The sequence below is a fragment of the Lithobates pipiens genome, unplaced genomic scaffold, assembly GCF_037356315.1.
Source record: "Lithobates pipiens isolate NorthernLeopardFrog02 unplaced genomic scaffold, aLitPip1_a1.2 Scaffold_23, whole genome shotgun sequence".
NCBI lineage: Eukaryota > Metazoa > Chordata > Amphibia > Anura > Ranidae > Lithobates > Lithobates pipiens.
In genome coordinates, this window is record NW_027507785.1 from 217,374,273 (window position 1) to 217,393,340 (window position 19,068).

The 19,068-nt window shown below is 41.4% G+C and overlaps 1 protein-coding gene across 1 annotated transcript in view; it reads right to left on the reverse strand.

The window, feature by feature from the left end:
• CNN3 (calponin 3) overlaps positions 1-19,068 on the reverse strand; it is a 74,105-nt gene that overhangs the window by 19,015 nt on the left and 36,022 nt on the right. Inside the window, exons 2-5 of the mRNA XM_077452857.1 lie at positions 12,833-12,954; positions 5,805-5,871; positions 5,578-5,715; positions 1,397-1,513 (exon numbers count right to left, since the gene is read on the reverse strand). Coding sequence (XP_077308983.1) covers positions 1,397-1,513; positions 5,578-5,715; positions 5,805-5,871; positions 12,833-12,954 — 444 coding nt within the window. The remainder of the gene's footprint in view (positions 1-1,396; positions 1,514-5,577; positions 5,716-5,804; positions 5,872-12,832; positions 12,955-19,068) is intronic.

Genomic DNA, 19,068 nt, shown 5'->3' on the forward strand with positions numbered 1-19,068 from the left:
AAAAGCTCCAGGGTATACAGCTATGGGTATCGAGGGGAATATACTACCTACACCACCTAATTCACCAGGGTGTTATTAAAACGTTTCGGGCACTGCAGGAGGAATTTAATGTTCCAAACACTATTATTTCAATACCTACAGGTTCAGCATGCACTTAGAGCACAATTTTCGCAGTCATTGCCTCGGCCTGCTCCCAATCCTATTGTCGCCATAGTGAAGGATACAGATCCCAAAAAGCTAATCTCGTGCTTCTATGGTATGCTTACGGCCCCCGTCTCGGCGAGACTAGCGTATGCTCTCAAGTCCCGCTGGGAGGGCGATGTGGGTTCTCTGACAGACGAGGAATGGGAGGAGGCTCTGGAAACGTGCAAATTGGTGTCCCCTAGGCTCCAGGACAGGCTCTCTCAGATCTACATAGTACATAAAGCATACCTCACCCCACTCAGGACTGCTAAATATAATGCGAATCAATCTACGCTCTGCTCAATGTGTTTCCTTGAGACTGGGACGTTTTTCCATCTTATCTGGGCTTGCCCCAAACTGCAGGAACTCTAGAAGCAAGTAGTGTCATTTCTACATGATGTCATGGCCTCCCCTTTGGCCCTCGACCCCAAACCCTGTCTACTAGGGATATTTCCTGACGTATTGGATAAAATTACTAGCACTTTCTTACAGGAAACTTTGTTTTCTGTTCGAAAGGTGATAGCTAGACAGTGGATGAGGCCCCTTCCACCCCGAGTTGAGGACTGGAAGCGGGAAGTTAATTTTACTCTCCCATATAAAAAATTTTTGTATAAAAACAGGGGCTGTCCAGCTAAATACCATAGAATCTGGGATAAATGGTTGCAGGAGGTAGCCACGTGTGATGAGGGAATTTGATGTTCTGTTACGATGAATAACATGTCACTACTGGGACCCTTTGTTCTTTGTCTGTGATGTATGATGACTACTGGTTTGAAGAAATGTATTTCCTTTACTGTTATGGCCATGATGCAACACCTCTTTAATGTTTGTTATGTACCTTTGTGACTGTACTCTTGCAATGATGTTCAATAAATATTACCTGTTTGAATGGAAAAAAAAAAAGCCACTGTATATACTCCCTCCTCTATAACACACTTAGGACTCCATGCCTTAAGAGTTGTATTTAATACTATTATGCACAAGGCACCGGTGTGCAGCAAAGCCCTCGTAACCTGGTTTTCGTTTCATTTTGCATATTGGACAATTCACATTTCTCACAGCTTAACATATATCAGCACCAGTTAATAAGGTTAGGAGGAGCTCACATGATTGTGGATGAGTAGACTTAATCAGGCCAAAATAATGTAACTGACAAAGACCCTGTACAAATCAAGTCTGCTTTTTTCTTTTGCAGTTGAGAATAAGCGGTTACCTGTAAACCAATAACACTCTGTCCAGCTTTTAGTTTATCGTCATTAAACTGTCTCTTCTGCTTTTCTGCATATTTGACACCAATGTCTACTGTGGTAGGAAAGCCTTTTGTTTTAGCCTGGAAAAAAATAAAAAATTAAGATAAACCTTTACAGAGACTTGCTGGCCATCACCAAGTTATATAAATCTAGGCATATAGCTTATAGTCAGTTCATTGAATGGATGCATGTTAATTTCCCTTCACATACCGCAGACATACTATGCTAAATTTAAAATTGAAAACAAAAGCACTAGTGGCTAAAGGGAACGTGCAGTCCCATACCTATTTCCAGCTTAATAATCCAATAGGGGACTGGTGGGGAGAGGAAACCTGCATAAATATGGTAAGAACGTAGAAGATAGGTCTAGGCTAGGGTACCTCCAGTAGGTTTGACAACACTAGAATAGTTATAGCACAGTGTGCTTTTTCCTATTAAAAGCCAAATTCTTTATTAAAAGTGAACCAGGAATCTGTGCCCAAAGCCAAGTAATTAGGGTCTTGCATAAACTGAAAGCAGGAGACAGAGGAGCCTTTCCTGGATGAGCAAAGTAATATCAGGTAACCTATTAAACACACATTAATGGACATTAACCCGTATCAGTCACGGCCATTCAAAATTTTTTTTTTTTTTTTTTAAATAGCAATTATACTGCTAGTCAATGGACATAAATTAATCAGAATTTTGTGGGACACACATTAACCTTTCAAATTAATGTTCGTCGGAAATTTTCCAACCTGTTCTTTGGATTTTCCAGCTCTGAAAAATTCAAACTCATTTCTATTTGTGCCGATTAACCGGACAGAAAAAAAAAATTTTTTTTGCTAGTGTATGGCCAGAATTAGATATGAGAAAGGTGGCAGACTACTCAATCTGCAGGCATCCGCAAAAAAGCTGAAAGTCAAGGCTTTGAGCAAACAAGCCCTCATTTCATTAGCGGATATAGTGCCAACTGCTTCAAAAAGCTAAAAGAATCAATTATATAAAAGGCTCAGACTGAAAAAGGAGAAAAAAATATTTATAGTTTTATTGGCTTTAAATGACAATGTTGTTGTGACACCTTTATGGTTTCGTAATGACTGGAGACATCTCTCAAACCCCCCCCCCCCCCCCCCCCCCCAAGAGGGGAAACCACTCATTCTTCAGACAAACAGCAATAGGTGGGAGGAGGTCTGGCTGACACCAGGAGACAGTCTAAGAGGAAATGTCACTGCAGACATCTTCCTGCAAGCTCAATAAATCACAACATTTGTCACGTGCACCACACATGCCAACTCCACAGAATGACAGAAACAGAGCTAATCATTGCTGATTTTAGGGCTGCAACTAACAATTTTCATAATTAGTTGGCCAATTACAGTTTCGATTAAATCCGTTAATAAAAAATAAATAAATAAAAGTGTGGTGTACAATTTATTTAATATGCAACGTTTTAAAAAAAAAAAAAGTTAATGTATTGTTAAATATCGCTATGCAGTGGTAAATATAAATAATCAACTATATGGTTAGGGAGCAAAATATCTAATCCACTCTGAGAACAGACAGAAGAGATATACTGTATATACTATTCGGAGGGTGAATCTGGTAAATGATAAGGTAGTTATTCCTGCGCTGCCACTATTATCTGATGAATCGAGGAACTGCTGCGTTCACCGAGATGGATCAAGCCGTATCCACTTAATTGTAACGTGAGGGTGAATTGGTGTCGCGCTGTTCTAATTTAGAGCATTATTCGGAAGGGGGTGATTCCCTATCTTCCCAACTCAAAAGAGGGGGGGGGGGGGGGGTAATGTAGGGCTGAGGGATCTAAAAAAATAGTTAAAAAGAGGTATTTAGGATATATTATCCACCAACACGATATAAAACTCTTCCCCTATAAATTTGAGTACGTTAGATATAGTTATATAAAATGCCAAACAAAAAAATAAATAAAATAAACCCAGAAATTCTAAATTAAAAAATTAGTAAACACACTACAGGGGTGTCTTCACCTAAACACCAGACAAAAAAAACAATAGTGCTTATTCAACCAAAAGTGAACTTGTGTAATCGTGTAATCGTGATGAACGAATAAGATCAATGTAGTCAAATAAATCATAAAAGTAAACACACTGCAGAGCCAACTATGGCCTGCAGTATAACCATAATACAAAGTAGTGGTAAATATCAGACTCTGAGATCAATTTATTTTTATTCTTATTAAAAACAATGTCTTCCATCAAAAAATTTAATTTTAAAGAACATTCGTTTGATTTTCTAATTAGTGGGGTCAAATCGATGTTCATTTTCAAACCAGTGATGGGAAAATTTGGAAATAAACTGCTTGGTCAAAGGAATTTTCAGACAGTATGTGGTTTTCATTCAGAAATTACATGAATTTTAAAAACAATGTTAAAAACAAGTGAAAAAATTCATAAAAAAATCTTTCAGAAACGGTATAAAAGATTTTTCGTCTGAAAATTGATTGGTGTGGCCAGCATAAGGCTCGGTACACACCTATGCAGTTTGCTTTTGATCTGTTTCGGCAGCGCTTTTTGCACATGTGATTTTGCTGAGATTTGCATTTTTTGGCCAATTTGTTGGGCAGAATAATAAGCACATTGCTGCAAAAATGCATTACATGCTTCTCTGCAGCTTCTATATTGAAGTATATTGAACAAATAAAAAAAAAAAAAAAAAAAAAAAAAAAAACGCACTGTTTTGCGTGAACGTCTCCCATGGGAAACCGTGTAAAATAAACTGTAGCGAGTTTCTGCAGAAAAACACATACATGTGAACCAGGTCCAAGATGTTTCATAACATAATGGGGTTAAAAAAACTAAAATTAGCCCTTTATAGTGTAAAAAAAAAAAAAAGAAGAGCAGATAATCACTACTGTAAGGGGTACAGCGATTTGCTCTTTGTACCGTAAAGAGCTAATTTTAGGTTTTTTAATCCCATTATGTTACTGGCCAATTAATTGTTTCAGCCCTAGCCGATTTAAAAGCACAGTACCTGGTATTCTAGAAACGGACTCCACCCAACACTGACACAAACCAATATCTGGTACTGGGGGATATTTCATGTGTAACCATACTGCAGTTTAATATAATACAGAGTTTAATGTAATGTATGTACGGACTGTCATTCATCATTTGAAAAGGTCAGTTAGGACAACTTTCTGGCTTCAAAAGGTTTATTCACAATGAAAATCTGATCTGCAGACTTTGTTTTGGGTCAAAGGCTAATGGATCATCATTTCAGAGTGAGAGGGCCACAATGGCAGCCATTTATCTGTGCCTAGGTAGATCAGCCTGTGGTACAGATCCCACTCCACCCTGTCAGGTATCTTTACCTCCTTAAAAATGTTGAGAGAAACCAAAGGCCAGGCTGTCATCATACAACGTCATGTGGAACAGATAGCAGCCAGTCCAGCTCCCAAGTAACAGGTTATATTTATTCTTTTACATATTGTTAGAACTTTTTTTTTTTTTTTTTTTTTTTTTTTTAATGCAGACTTTTAAAAAACACAGAATCCAAAAGGAATCCGTCCTGTGCAGCTACAGCCCTGAGCGATTGAACCAAACTCCTAAAATATTATTATTAATAATCAGGGTTCATATAGCAACATTTTGTGCATTGCTTTTTAAAATATAGGGGGGGGGGGGGGGGTATTGGTGTGCCCAGACAGGGTGGCGTAATAACGAATGCCCACGGTGCACTCTAGTGACTCCAGCCAGCACCAACCATTCCTATAGGTGACAGATGCAACCACCTACCAAACCGGTTGCCACATTTAACAGGCTAGTCCCCAATTCTTCAACTGTGGTGCAGGTACTGTCTACTTTTTGATAGAAGCATCTGTAGGGACCAATCTTGAAAATGGGCACTGTTTATATAGAGTACAGGGGCTCCACAGAGAAAAACAGCTCAAGTAGAAACACGTGCATGAGCGAGAGTAAGAGATAGTCTACAGACACTAGAGGAAAACTGAAGCAATGCTGGGAGCAGGAATACAATGCTGGGAGGTATTAAGCCGTTTTATTCATCAGTGTTCAATCACCTGGAGACGCCATATAACCCAGTTTCCTAAGAATGAACTCCCCTCACGGTACTTTTTTCTGTCCCTACATTCAGTTCATAAAATGTGCAGAGAGGTACATACCAAACCAGCCAGGGATACCAAAGACGACTGAACTTGGGTCATATTTCCATTCTCAAATAGGTCATTTGCTTCAAAAATGTCATGTGGCTTCATCCCATATTCCTGCATGGCTTTAATAAAGTTTCCAATGTTTTCCAGCTGTAGAACAATCAGCACATCACACCATCAAGACACATTTACATGATATCATAACTACACAGGCCAAGAAATGTGCCCACAGCCCTTACCTTGTGCCAGTTTATTTTTGCATCATTTACTTTTCTTACTGCGCCTGGTTGTAATCTGTTAATGAGACTAGAAGGAAAAAGGAATTAACAAATGTACTGAACTGTTCTAAAGCTGACCATAGACAGTGTGAATCATGTATGGACATGCTGATTGTACCCAAGTTGAACTTGGGTACAACCAGCCTATTGTATTTTTGATGTGATATTTGCCGGCGGGTATAGCTGCTAAAAATAATCCCTGTTCTCCCAGCTGGGATGCTGCCCCTCCCATCATGTAATGCCCGATAAAATAACTTTAGAAAAAGCATCATATTCACAGTTCAGGGGAAGGAGGTTCACCCTTAAATGTGAAGCCATGATGCACTTTTGAGGCTACAATTGTGTTGCTAAATAGGTTCGGCAAATTGGATATTTTGCATCAAGTGGACTGAGCAAGTCTCGCTCAGGATGGATTAAGGGCTAGTTCACACCAGACGCAGTTCCGTTAAGTTCCGTGTGCTTTTTTTCTGCACTAAAAATGCATGCACAGCGTTTTCCATTTATTCCAACGGCTCTAGTTCACACCATGCAGTCAGTTTCTGGTGCAGAAACTGAACGGAACGGAGTGTATTGGTACAGAAAAAACTGAACTGCATCTAGAGTGAACTGGCCCTTAGGTTTTGTGCACAATTACAAATTAACTTTTGTGAGAAGATATACTTTTTAATAAATACTTTTGAAAATATCAACCAGTGTGCTTTGTATTTGTTCTATATGGTTGCACAAGGAATTCCAAGTCTGGAAAGAGTTGCAAGGCTGTAGATATTATCTTCATATGTGCATTCCTATGTTAAATACTGGAATGAACTTTGGATGGTAAGTAATCAATCATTAAGAGTGTAGACTTTCAACACTTGAGCGCTGTCAGTTTGCATTTAACAATATTAGAAAAGTAAATGGAGAGCTTGGTTTGGTGCAAAGAGCAGCACAGACCAAATTCTTCCCTCAGACCTACCAATAAACTGATGAAAGCGCTCTGTTTAGAGGCAGCAGAACAAACGCCTGATCAGGGGTAAGCCTTCTATAGTTAAACTCCACCCAAAACAAAAGATTTGCTTTTTAAAAACAAAAAGACAGTCTATCCAGTCTTTCCATCTACATAAACACTGTACACCAAGCACAGTTTGCCTTGTGAGCATCGTGATCAGGTTTTGCAACATTCTGCAGATGTAGAAAGGTGAATGTCAGGTGCTCAATGTTGTTTTTGCTGTAAAATGGATGTATCAGTTAGAACGGGATCTGGGTTTAAAGCTAACCCAGTGGCCAATCAAAAAAAAATAAATAAAAAAAAAAAAACACCCCCACACACCACACACACTAAACCGGAAGATCACAAACGTTAACACACAGAAATCTCTGTACAGTGCATCCGGAAAGTATTCACGGCGCTTCACTTAGCACATTTTGTTGTGTTACAGCAGTGGTCTCCAAACTGCAGCCCAGATTTGGCCATTTGCTTGACTCTATGCCGCCCTTGGGGCACTGCTTCTCCCACTGACACCAACAATGGAGCAATATTCCTTCCACTGATATTTTATACTCCCACTGGCCACTGTCTGCGCCCCCCCCCCCCCCCCCCCAAGGGCAGTAAACTGGCCCCATGTTTTAGAAAGCCTTGGAGACCCCTGTGTTACAGCCTTATTCCAATATGGATTCAAATCATTTTTTTTCCTGAAAATTCTACAAACAATACCCCATAATGACAACGTGAAACATTTGTTTGAAATCTTTGCAAGTGTATTAAAAACAAAAAAAATAAAAAATCATGTGTGCATAAGTACACACAATAAAAACAGCCACAACTGGAAGTGCTGAATGGAAACTCCTATAGAAGGAAAGCAACTGATCGCTTAGTCACTTGAAAACAATCTCTGATGATGCCAATGTGGTCAAACACTACGTTTATTAAAACAATGATGCGAAATGGTAAAAAAAAAAAAAAAAACCCTCTCCTCACATGAATGGAATGCTTGACCAACATGGAGACCACTGTGGCAGTACCTTAACATGCGGTGAGATGTAAACCATCTGTATGGAGCAGTGCTGCATGGTGGACTGAACTCCTCAAGCAAAACCACCTCCAATGTAAAGAGGGAGAGGCCGAATGCAGAGCCAAGTAGATGGAGCAGACCGTTGGGCTAGAGCATCGGTGGTGGATGGCGGGGCAGCCATGAGAAGGAGAGGAGCAGATCAGCAGCTGGGTGAACCGCTACGAGGACCGGCAGGTGGAAGCACCCGAGCGCGGTGTTATCCACTCGTGGGAACATGGATCCAAAACTTGCTTGGCAGGAATATGGATGAAGCGCAAGCCAATGAGGGGGCAGAGGAGGTACATGTACACAAGCATTCGCAGCCTTTGCTCAATACATTGTTGAAGCACCTTTGCCACCAATTACAGCCTCGAGTCTTTGAGTATGCTACAAGCTTGGCACACCTATTTTTGTGCCGTTTCTCTGATTCTTCTTTGCGGGACATCAAGCTCCATCAGGTTAAATAGGGAGTGACGGCGCACAGCTATTTTCAGATCTTTCCAGAGGACGTTCAAACGGGTTCGAGTCTGGGCCACTCAAGGACAGTCAGAGTAGTCGCGTATCTCACTCCGTTGTTATCTTGGCATTGCGCTTAGGGTCGCTGTCCTGTTGGAAGATAAATCTTCACCCCAGTCTGAGGTCCAGAGCACTCTGGAGCAAGTTTTCATCAAGGTGGTCTCTGTATATTAGTCAGGATTGAGGAAAAGAAATGCAGTAGTTTCCCAGTTTCCCATGCGCCTTTTACTGAGGAGTGGCATCTGTCTAGCCACTCTACCATACAGGCCTGGTTGGTGGAGTGCTGCAGAGATGGTTGCTCTTCTGGAAGGTTCTCCTCTTTCCACAGAAAAATGCTGGAGCTCTGTCAGAGTGACCATCAGGTTCTTGGTCACCTCCCTGACTAAGGCCCTTCTCCCCCAAAAATCACTCAGTTTGGCCAGGCAGCCCGCTCTAGGAAGAGTCCTGTTGGTTCTAAACTTCTTTCATTTACAGATGGAGGCCACTGTGTTCATTGGGACCTTCAATGTTGCAGAAATTTTTCTATACCCTTCCATGGATCTGTGCCTCGATACAATACTGTCTCCGAGGTCTAGAGACAATGCCTTAGACTTTGTGGCTTGGTTTGTGCCCCGACATGCACTGTTAAATGTGAGACCTTATATAGACAAGTGTGTGCCTTTCCAAATCATGTTCAATCAACCGAATTTACCCCAGGTGGACTCCAATAAAGTTGTAGAAACATCAAGAATTATTAGTGGAAACAGGATGCACCTGAGCTAAATTTTGAGTGTTATGGCAAAAGGCTGTGAATACTTATGTACATGTGATTATTTTAATAAATTTGCAGATATCAAACCAACTACTTTCATGTTGTCATTATGGGGTATAGTTTGTAGAATTTTGAGGAAAATAATTAATTTAATCCATTTTGGAATAAAGCTGCAATGTAACAAAATGTGGAAAAAGTGAAGAGCTGAATGCTTTCCGGATGCACTGTATGTTCATCGATATACTTCATCAAGCACAGAGTAACCTAAAATTTAGAGCGCTCTATGAAAGGATTCATTTCAATCTACCGAGCACTCAGGTTAACTCTAACCCTCACAATAAGCTGGCAATCATTGTCAAGACCCAAAACAAAGAACAGAGGGTCTCTCTATATGACTAGAGCTGGTCAAAATCTGCATGAGAGTTCCCCAACTGATGGGGTACCTGGGGGGGGAGGGGGGGGTACATCTGTGTATAACAAACAGTACATTACTTTCCTAGTCCAAGGTACAAAGCAAAAAACACAGAACTGGTTGCTATGAACACATGGCTCCTTATCCTGCTTCCCTCTGCCACACATACTTGCCTGTGGCAAAAATGTGATATGGACACATGTAATTAGTCAAAGTACAATTTCTCTATTTCTACAAATTCAAACCACAACTCCAGCAGAGCAGCTAAACCCTCTTTTAAATACACGTGTGTTAATTTGTTCACCTGTCAAAGTTCATAATTCTGGGCACTGGCAAGTGAGATTTACACAGCTCTACCACCACCTCTATCCAGGAGGCCAAAACTACTATTCAAAGCATTCCGCTCCACATCTTCCTTTCTACATTTCTTCTCCACCTCTTGCTTGCTCAGCAAAAACGAAGAATAAAGCTGGCCACACACACACACACACACACACACACACACACACACACACACACACACACACACACACACACACACACCGAAATTCAGCCGGTTCAGCAACAAAAGGCGGTCTAACAACCATCTTCTGTCAGTCCTGCTGGAAAACTAGCATTCAATCAGTGTGTGCCATCAATGTCTGCAGCGCTGGTCAGTGCAATCTGATTATTATTATTATTTTTGGGGGGGGGGGGGGGGGTGAAGATTTTTTAGTGTTGTATAAAAACAGTAAAAAACATTACAAACTGTATATGTGCAGTCATTACTAGGTATCTGGCAAGTGTACAGTTTGGACACAAAGTTCAGTTTTTCAAGTGCATTTTGTCAACATTTTAGGTATACATGCCAACATAATTTATTATATATGCAATATCTAATCAAACTCACTCTTTACAGATCTCCACTAAATCCTTAAAGTGGATGTAAATCCCATTCATGAAATCTGACCTAGACACATCTGTAATGTTTACTTAACCACTTCCCGCCCAAGGTACGTCCAGGGACATCCTTGACTTTCCGGGGGTATATCTGAATGATGCCTGAGGCCACAGACATCATTCAGATATCGGCATTTTCAGCCGGCGATTCCCTGCACCATAACGATCATGGCGGCTGTTCCGCCGCTTGATCGTTCTTACGGGAGGCAAGAGGGGATGTCCCCCCCCCCCTCCCGGCGCCCTCCAGTAAATCTACCGACACCGCTTTCATCGGTGAGTCGGTCACAGGATCCACCGGCCCCCGGATAATACCATCGAGATTTCCGGCGGACCAGATCATCCCCGGAGTCTCTATGATCGTTCGGCGGCTGGGCGCGATGTTATGACGTCACGCCCGGCCTCTGCATTCAAAAAAACTGCGCCGATTTGGCTAGGAAGCCAGGATCTTTTTTTTTTTTGTTTTTTATTATTTTAGGCTTCCCAGCCTAGAGGTGAGATATGAGTTCTTACTGACCCCATATCTCACTGTAAATAGGTCCGATCGTGCCATATTCCCATTCCTTGTAATAGGAATAAAAGTAATCAATTTTTTTTTTTTTTTTTTTTTTTTAAGTGTCAAACTAAAAAAATAAAAGTAAAATTAACAAAAAAAAATTTAAAGCACCCCTGTCCCCGTGGGCTCATACACAGAAGCGAACGCATATGCAAGTCCCGCCCACATATGAAAACTATGTGCAAACCACACGCGAGGCATCGCCGCGAACGTTAGAGCGAGAGCAATAATTCTAGCACTAGACCTCCTCTGTAAACGCATAAACATGTAAAAAAAATTTAAAGCGTCGCCTATGGGGATTTTTAAATACCAAATTTTGGCACCATTCCACGAGCGCGTGCAATTTTGAAGCGCGACATGTTAGGTATCTATTTACTCGGCGTATCTTTATCTATCACATTATGCAAAAAAAATTGCGCTAACTTTACTTTTTTTTTTTTTAAGCATGAGACTTTTTCTGAAAAAAACGCATTCGAAAAATTGCTGCGCAAATACCGTACGAGATAAAAAATTTCAACAACCGCCATTGTATTCTCTAGGGCCTTTGCTAAAAAAACATATATAATGTTTGGGGGTTCTATGTAATTTTCTAGCAAAAAAAGGATGAATTTTACAGAATTGGCCTGGATGGGAAGTGGTTAAAGTTCCGAGTCCTGTGTCTTTCTGCTGCACCATTCCTCTGTTAGCATAAGTTCTGATAAACTCGCCACACTGGAGGTAAAAGCAGCTTGTGTTGGGGAGGGTGCATAGAGATAGATAAGCAAAGAGATGGTCTATTCACAGCAGGGCTCTGCAAGTTTGCAACTTTCATCATTCCTCTGCCTATGTGTGAAGGGGGGGGGGGGGGGGTGTCTTTCCTCCAATCAGCTGTCATGCAGTGTACTTAGAGATTTACTTTCTAAACAGTACAGATATACATATATTTTCATTCATTCATCATGTAAGGAGATTTGTTTCATCTCTGTGTATCATCTGAGGCTGTTCACTGTGTATAGGTGAGGGTTTACATCCACCTTAACGCATTCTATGCATGAAGATAAAAACCTGTGTGCAGCAGCCCTCCTCAACCCATCTAATACTTACCTGTGCACATCTATTCAGTGATATTGCGTGAGACTTGACTGCCCGAGACTCCTCATTGGCCGAGAAAGCAGCAGAGCACCATTGGCTCTCATTACTGTCAAAGTCAGACAGCCAATGAGGAGAGAGAAGGGGTGGGGCCTAGCTGGGGCTCCGTGTCTGAATGGACACACGGAGCTGCAGCTCGTCTGCCTCCATAGCAAACTGCTTGCTGTGGGGGCAGTCGTCAGGGCAGAGGCGCCAGGAGAGCCAAAGAGGGACCTGAGAAGAGGAGGAATGGGACTGCTCTATGCAAAACCACTGCACAGAGCAGGCAAGCATGATTTTTTTTTGGCCTAAAAACAACAATGAGACTTTATAATCACTTTAGGGTTTCTTGGCTATCACTTGGCAACTCGAAGGTTTCAACTCCCTCCATAGATTTTGTATAGGATTAAGGTCTGGAAATTGGCTAGGCCACTCCATGACCTTCATGTGCTGCTTGAGCCACTCTTTTGTTGCCTTGGCAGTATATATTTTGGGTCACTCATGCTGGAAGACCCATCCACAACCCATCTTCAAGAATGCAGCAAGTAAACTCAGTCTGGGTCAGGGACTCTGAAAGCACTAAATGCACTCGATCAACAGGATTGTCGAATCAGCAATTTTAACGACAACCCACACAGTACCTTCTTACAGGATATAATATGATAGAGCAAGCACACTTACTGGCACAGAATGACTCCATCTCTCAGGCCCACCTGGAAGTTGTCACCAATCCTCATGCCAGTCACCTCCTCTATCCAGAGTCGCAGATCCTCCTCCACCTGCGGGTCATATTTCAGGGCAATCTGGAAGCAAAAAATTAAAAGTTTTTATAAAATGAAAACATGGTTTATATGGGCAGTAGACATACCAATAGCTTTTATCAAGTATTTTTAAAGTTACAATGTGAACATTTACATTATAAATTACAGCATTTGACAGTTGAGAAATAGCATCTCTCCCCCCCCATCATTAATATTCTATCATTTAAGCTGGGGCACCACCATAGCTTTAGACCTACAGATATAACAAGGAAAGAATGAAGTTTCATTTTTTCTGAAACTACCACAAAACAAGATTACACAAAACACAAGGCGACACTATACTAAAACTTCTGGAAATCAGAACACAGTATTCCAACCGCATCAGTGAACCAGTCTGCAATCCCGACCAATCAGCGAACGCAGACCAGCTTTGCAATCCTGAAACATTGGTGAATATGGGGCAATTCCATGGTCCCAATACACATATTGACTCAAACCAGTTCTGAAGTGCCGACACATAAGTGAACACGGCCCAGTGGAGTAATGAATATATAAAATTGGGTTTACCACAGACTGTTAGTTTTGTATCGTACAATAAGCAGGCTAAACAAAAAACATTCCTCCATCCAAAACTAGGTATATGGAGAAATCCCACCCCGCCTGGATATTACATTCTCATAAGAGATCCCACTGCTTTCAGTATACAGGGCTTATTGGCTACAGTTTCTGATTGCCAAAAGTTTTCCTCCATTCAACACAAGCCAATTAAATGATGGACTTCTATTGAACAGACAGCCCACACACTGATCAAAATTTGTCCTGCTAAAGCAGACAACAAATCTGCAGATTCGGCTGCTCAGATGACAGCACTCAATACAGGGCAGTTATAGGTTTAGGCGAGTTACTGCCGGGTTTGCACTTAAAACTGCCTCTACCGCCAGTCCATTTCCACCTATTCTAATATATTGGCCTAAATCAGAGTGAATTAGGAGAAGTGCCAGGAAGTATTCTATGCTGTAGTGAGACTGATGTTCTATTCAAGAGATCCTGAAAAATTCTAAGCAGAAATATATAAGCAGTGAAACAATACGAGGCCTGAGAGCACTTTTATATGATCCATGGGATTAGTGTAAACAGCAGAAGCACATCATTTGGCAGTGTGAATGGAATGTCTGAGTAAAGCACTTTGCCCCACCTACTGCTCTGTTTACACACTGCTTGGAAACCACAGATGGGAAAATCAGAATGAAATCACATTACAGGACAATAGTCACCTGTATACCTGCTAAACCCATTAGAGGTGGGGAAGTGAAGATCCTGGTTTACAGTAAACCTGGTAGTGCATCTTAAAAAGGGATTTAAAAGGATTATCTCCCCCCCCCCCCAAATAAAAAGATAAAAATAGGAAATGGTGACTTAGCTGCTCTATGCAATGGTTTTACACAAGGAAGCCCCGAACCTCCTCTTTTTTAGGTCCCCTGCCAGCACCCCTGACTCCTACCAACCTGCCCCCTCACCCCTCCCACTCAGTACTCCCTATAAGCTGCTGCCATAGGGCACTCGCGCATGCTTGATCCCGAGCCAGGCTGTGTATTCAGATGCTCGGCCCTGCCCCCATTCAAGCCTGTGATACAGGAGGAGGAGGAGAAAAGCCACTATAGATGTGCACAGCAAGGGAATCGGGCTCAGGGGAGTATTTAGGGGGATTATTAAAAGTTTTTTTACCTTAATGCAGAGAAGGCACTAAGGGAAAAAAAAATTAATAAATACAATTCATCTTTATGACCACTTTAAAGCATTATATGGACACAGGATGACCATCTGCACAGCACTTGCGTCCACGCTATTAAGTATTTTTAGCGAAGAGTATAACGGAAGCCATTTTGAATGGAGTAGGTAATGGTCACGTGCCTGATGAGGCATGGAGGACGCCATAAAGTGCTTTAGTTCCACCATGGAAAGGTCCATTCAGAAACAGTATTGAGGCTTTGTTATGCAGCCAGGCTCTTTTCAGCCCATTCACTGTTGCAGGGATGCACGATTTCTACCACCCAACACCTGGGACATATTGAGCTCTGGGTGCCGGGTAGGTAGTTTTCTACATTTAGCAGCAGGGCTCACTTATCAGGTGAAAGCATTCGGGCGGCTTTGCTGCCACCCGATTACCCACATGTGTGGAAGCAAAGTGTCCCCCCCCCCATATATCCCAGGCTGCGCTTGCCCATCTGCAGGCCTGGGACTGGAATAGCGGGTGCCGTAGAGTAGAGGGGAGGGACATACATCCGTTCTCCTCCCCATCTTGTTCCTGACCCAGAGGTAATATGCATGACATCACTTCCAGGTGATGATCCCCATGGCTAAGCTTCAGGGGGCAGAGTGAAATACGTTGGGGCGTAGCCTGGTGGGAGGAGCCCAGGCTGAGGTGGTCCCTCATACCACCATAGGACTTCATGCATGTGCGGCACCTCTCCCTTTCTTACACTTCCATGTTCCAGTTGGCAGTTTCCCCCACCAGCATGGCTGAGAAAAAATAAAAAAGTAAAAATGTAATGCAGTGCAAAACGCACTGCATTACATTCAGTGAAGCACGGGGGGGGGGGGGGGGGGGGGGGGACATGCAGGATCTTTTACCAGCACATGTACATATACATCGGCAGCCCTGTGCAAAACGATGTGCAGGTACATAGACTCCTTTAATAGCCTTAGCAAGTGCTGCGGGGGACTCGATGACCGCCGGCCACCCGCAATCATGGCATGAGACACAGAATGGGAATCGGTTGTCCCTTTTAGTTAGGAAAAGTGATATGTCTCCTCTAACCCCTCGATCACCCCCCGGTTTTGAACCCCTTCTGCCAGGGGCATTTATACAGTAATCAGTGGCTATTTTTAGCTCTGATTGCTGTCAATGGTCCAAAAAAAAAAAAAAAAAAAAAGCAGTCACAATAAAAATAGCTGCCATTATGAACACACGCATACATATATACACACACACACACACACACACACACACACACACACACACGTGTAAGAAGGAGGCCCTCATCAGCATATTTCGGCCAGGTCTGCAGCCAAAATAAATTTTAAAACAAGAGGGGGGTCAGCGTGTAACCTAAGAAACTAGCATTTTCAGAAAGCTAGTTCAATAACATTGAACTGCAATATAGAAACTGTTTCCACGATCAGAAGTCACCTGTGTATGGCGGATTTCCAGAAAATATTTGGGGAATTTATTTGATCACAAGGATCTCAGGAAGAGGGCTGACCTTTTAGGGCTCTTTTCTCATTACCAAGAAAATCCTGGTAAACCATTAATCATGTGTTAAAAGCAAAAAAGCATCAAGTAACGTGCTTGTTGTACAAATGATCCAGTTCAAGGATACACAAATCAGACCAGTGGTACATTAACCAAGATGATCCTACTAATGGAAAGCGCCAGTAACCCTTTACATAGAACAACCAAAGTTTCACATGATCTAATTCGAAAAAAATCTGTTTCAGATTTCACTGCAACAGCTGGCCTTATGCCAGACCTTATAAAGACTTTCCCTGCATGCTTCTAAGAGTGGGAATTTCAGAAGCTTTCCACAATAAGGAGTCCCATTTCTGGGCAGGAGCCATATTCAGATCAACTCTTACTGAGGTTTTGGGGGTTGAAAGAACAAAACATTTTATCTGCTTCAGTCTTCCACAAGGACTGTCAATCTCACTGAACATCACCAAAACATTACAATATTTTCCCCATTAGGAAATGTCTGGACAGTTAGAATGGCCAAATAAAAAGCTGGAAAATCCAATACCACTCATTGGTCTAAATATATATTGACGTCATTACATTCAGGAGCATGGCACACTTTTCAATGAGGTATTAGTGAGCTATGAAAGTCAGCCCACACAAAACCAAGGTTTGGTAAAAGCTGCAGAGTTACAAAAGGGAAACAATATTCTATTTTCAGAATACAGTACATCATTAATGGATAGGAACAGAAAATCACATTGAAAGTTTAATATTTCATATAGAAAATGGCCCATATAGAAATCTCTATATGTCAATGGATGACCAGGTCAACACAACAGCATTTGACTTTTTTTCAGCCATATACCAAATAACTTTATCCAAATTTAATGCTTTAAATAAAATTACAGATATATATATATATAGAACATATATATATGTATAGAACTACAGATATTTAGATAAAAAAAAAAAAAAAAAAAACACACACACACACACACACACACACACACACACACACACACACGGGCATCTACAAGAAACAGCCAAGTAAAAAAAGCCCCCAGCATGCAGGACTTCATAGTTTAGATGCACCAAGCTCAGGTGCCCATAGATATGACAACATTTCTGAGACAACCCAGTGTCCATGGGGTGGCCCTGAACAAACATTAAAACAAATTAAACCACAGGGGAAGGTTAAAGTTGTATTAACCCCAAAAATCAACATATTGCACCTTACCAATTCTTGAATGTGAAAAATATATATATATATATATATATATATATATATATATATATATATATATATATTATACATATATACATATACATATATACATATACATATTTTATACACACACCTTTCCTGATCATGTCCATTCAACTGAATTTACCACATATGCACTCCAATCAAGTTGTAGAAATTCAAGGATCATCAGTGAAAACAGGATGCACCTGAGCACAATTTTGAGTGGCAAAGGCTGTGAATACGTACAGTGAGGGAAAAAATATTTTATCCCCTGCTTATTACAAAGGGAGTGCTCCTAATCTCAGCTTGTTACCTGTATAAAAAGACACCTGTCCACAGAAGTAATCAGATTCCAATCTCTCCACCATGACCAAGACCAAAGAGCTGTGCAAGGATGTCAGGGACAAGATTGTAGACACACACACACACACACACACACACACACGGCTGGAATGGGCTACAAAACCAATCGCCAACCAGCTTGGTGAGAGGGTGCCAACAGCTGGTGTGATTTGCAAATGGAAGAAACAAAATAAAATGGTCAATCTCCCTGCAAGATCTCAACTCGTGGAGTTTCATGGATCATGAGAACAGTGAAGCCCAGAACTACACACAGGAGAATCTGGTCAATGATCTCAAGGCAGCTGGGACCATAGTCACCAAGAAAACAAATTGGCAACACTACACCGTAAAGGACTGAAATTCTGCAGCATCTGCAAGGTCCACCTGCTCAAGAAAGCACATGTAAAAGGCCCGTCTGAAGTTTGCTACTAAACATCTGAACGATTCAGAGAACTGGGTAAAAGTGTTGTGGTCAGACGAGATCAAAATCAAGCTCTTTGGAGGAGGAATGCTGCCTATGACCCCAAGAACACCATAACCAAACATGGGAGGTAAAAACCATTATGCTTTGGGGGTGTGTTTCTGCTAAGTGGACAGGACAACTTCACTGCATCAAGGACGATGGACCATCACCATGTACCATCAAATAAGAATGATGAGAGACCTCCATCTCTCAGCCAGGACATTGAAAATGGGTCTTAGATGGGTATTCCAGCATAAGAATGACCCAAAAACACACAGCCAAGGCAACAAATGAGTGGCTCAAGAAGACCCTAATCCCATAGAAAATATGCAGAGGGAGCTGAAGGTTTGAGTTACCAAACGTCAACCCCCGAAACCTTAATGACTTGGAGAGAATCTGAGGAGTGGGACAAAATCCCTCTTGAGATGTGTGCAAACCTGGTGGCCAACTACAAGAAATGTCTGACCTCCGATTGCCAACAAGTACCAAGTCATGTTTTGCAAAGGGGTCAATTTATAACTTTTCCGAAACGTGTTTTTCTGGATTTTTTCTTTTTTGGTATTCTGTCTGTCACTGTTAAGATAAACCTACCATTAAACATTTTAGATCATTACTTTGGCAATGGGCAAACATACAAAATAAGCCAGGATCAAATACTTTCCCTCACTGTATGTACATGTGATTTGTAAGAAATTTGCAAAGAAATCAAACAAACTTCTTTCATGTTAATATGGGGTATTGTTTGTAGAATAGTGAAAAATAACGAATTTAATCCATGTGGAAAAAGTAAAGCGCTGTGAATACTTCCCGGATGCACTGTACATGTGTATTTTTTTGTTGAACCAGCAAAAAAGTAAATAAACCACCACA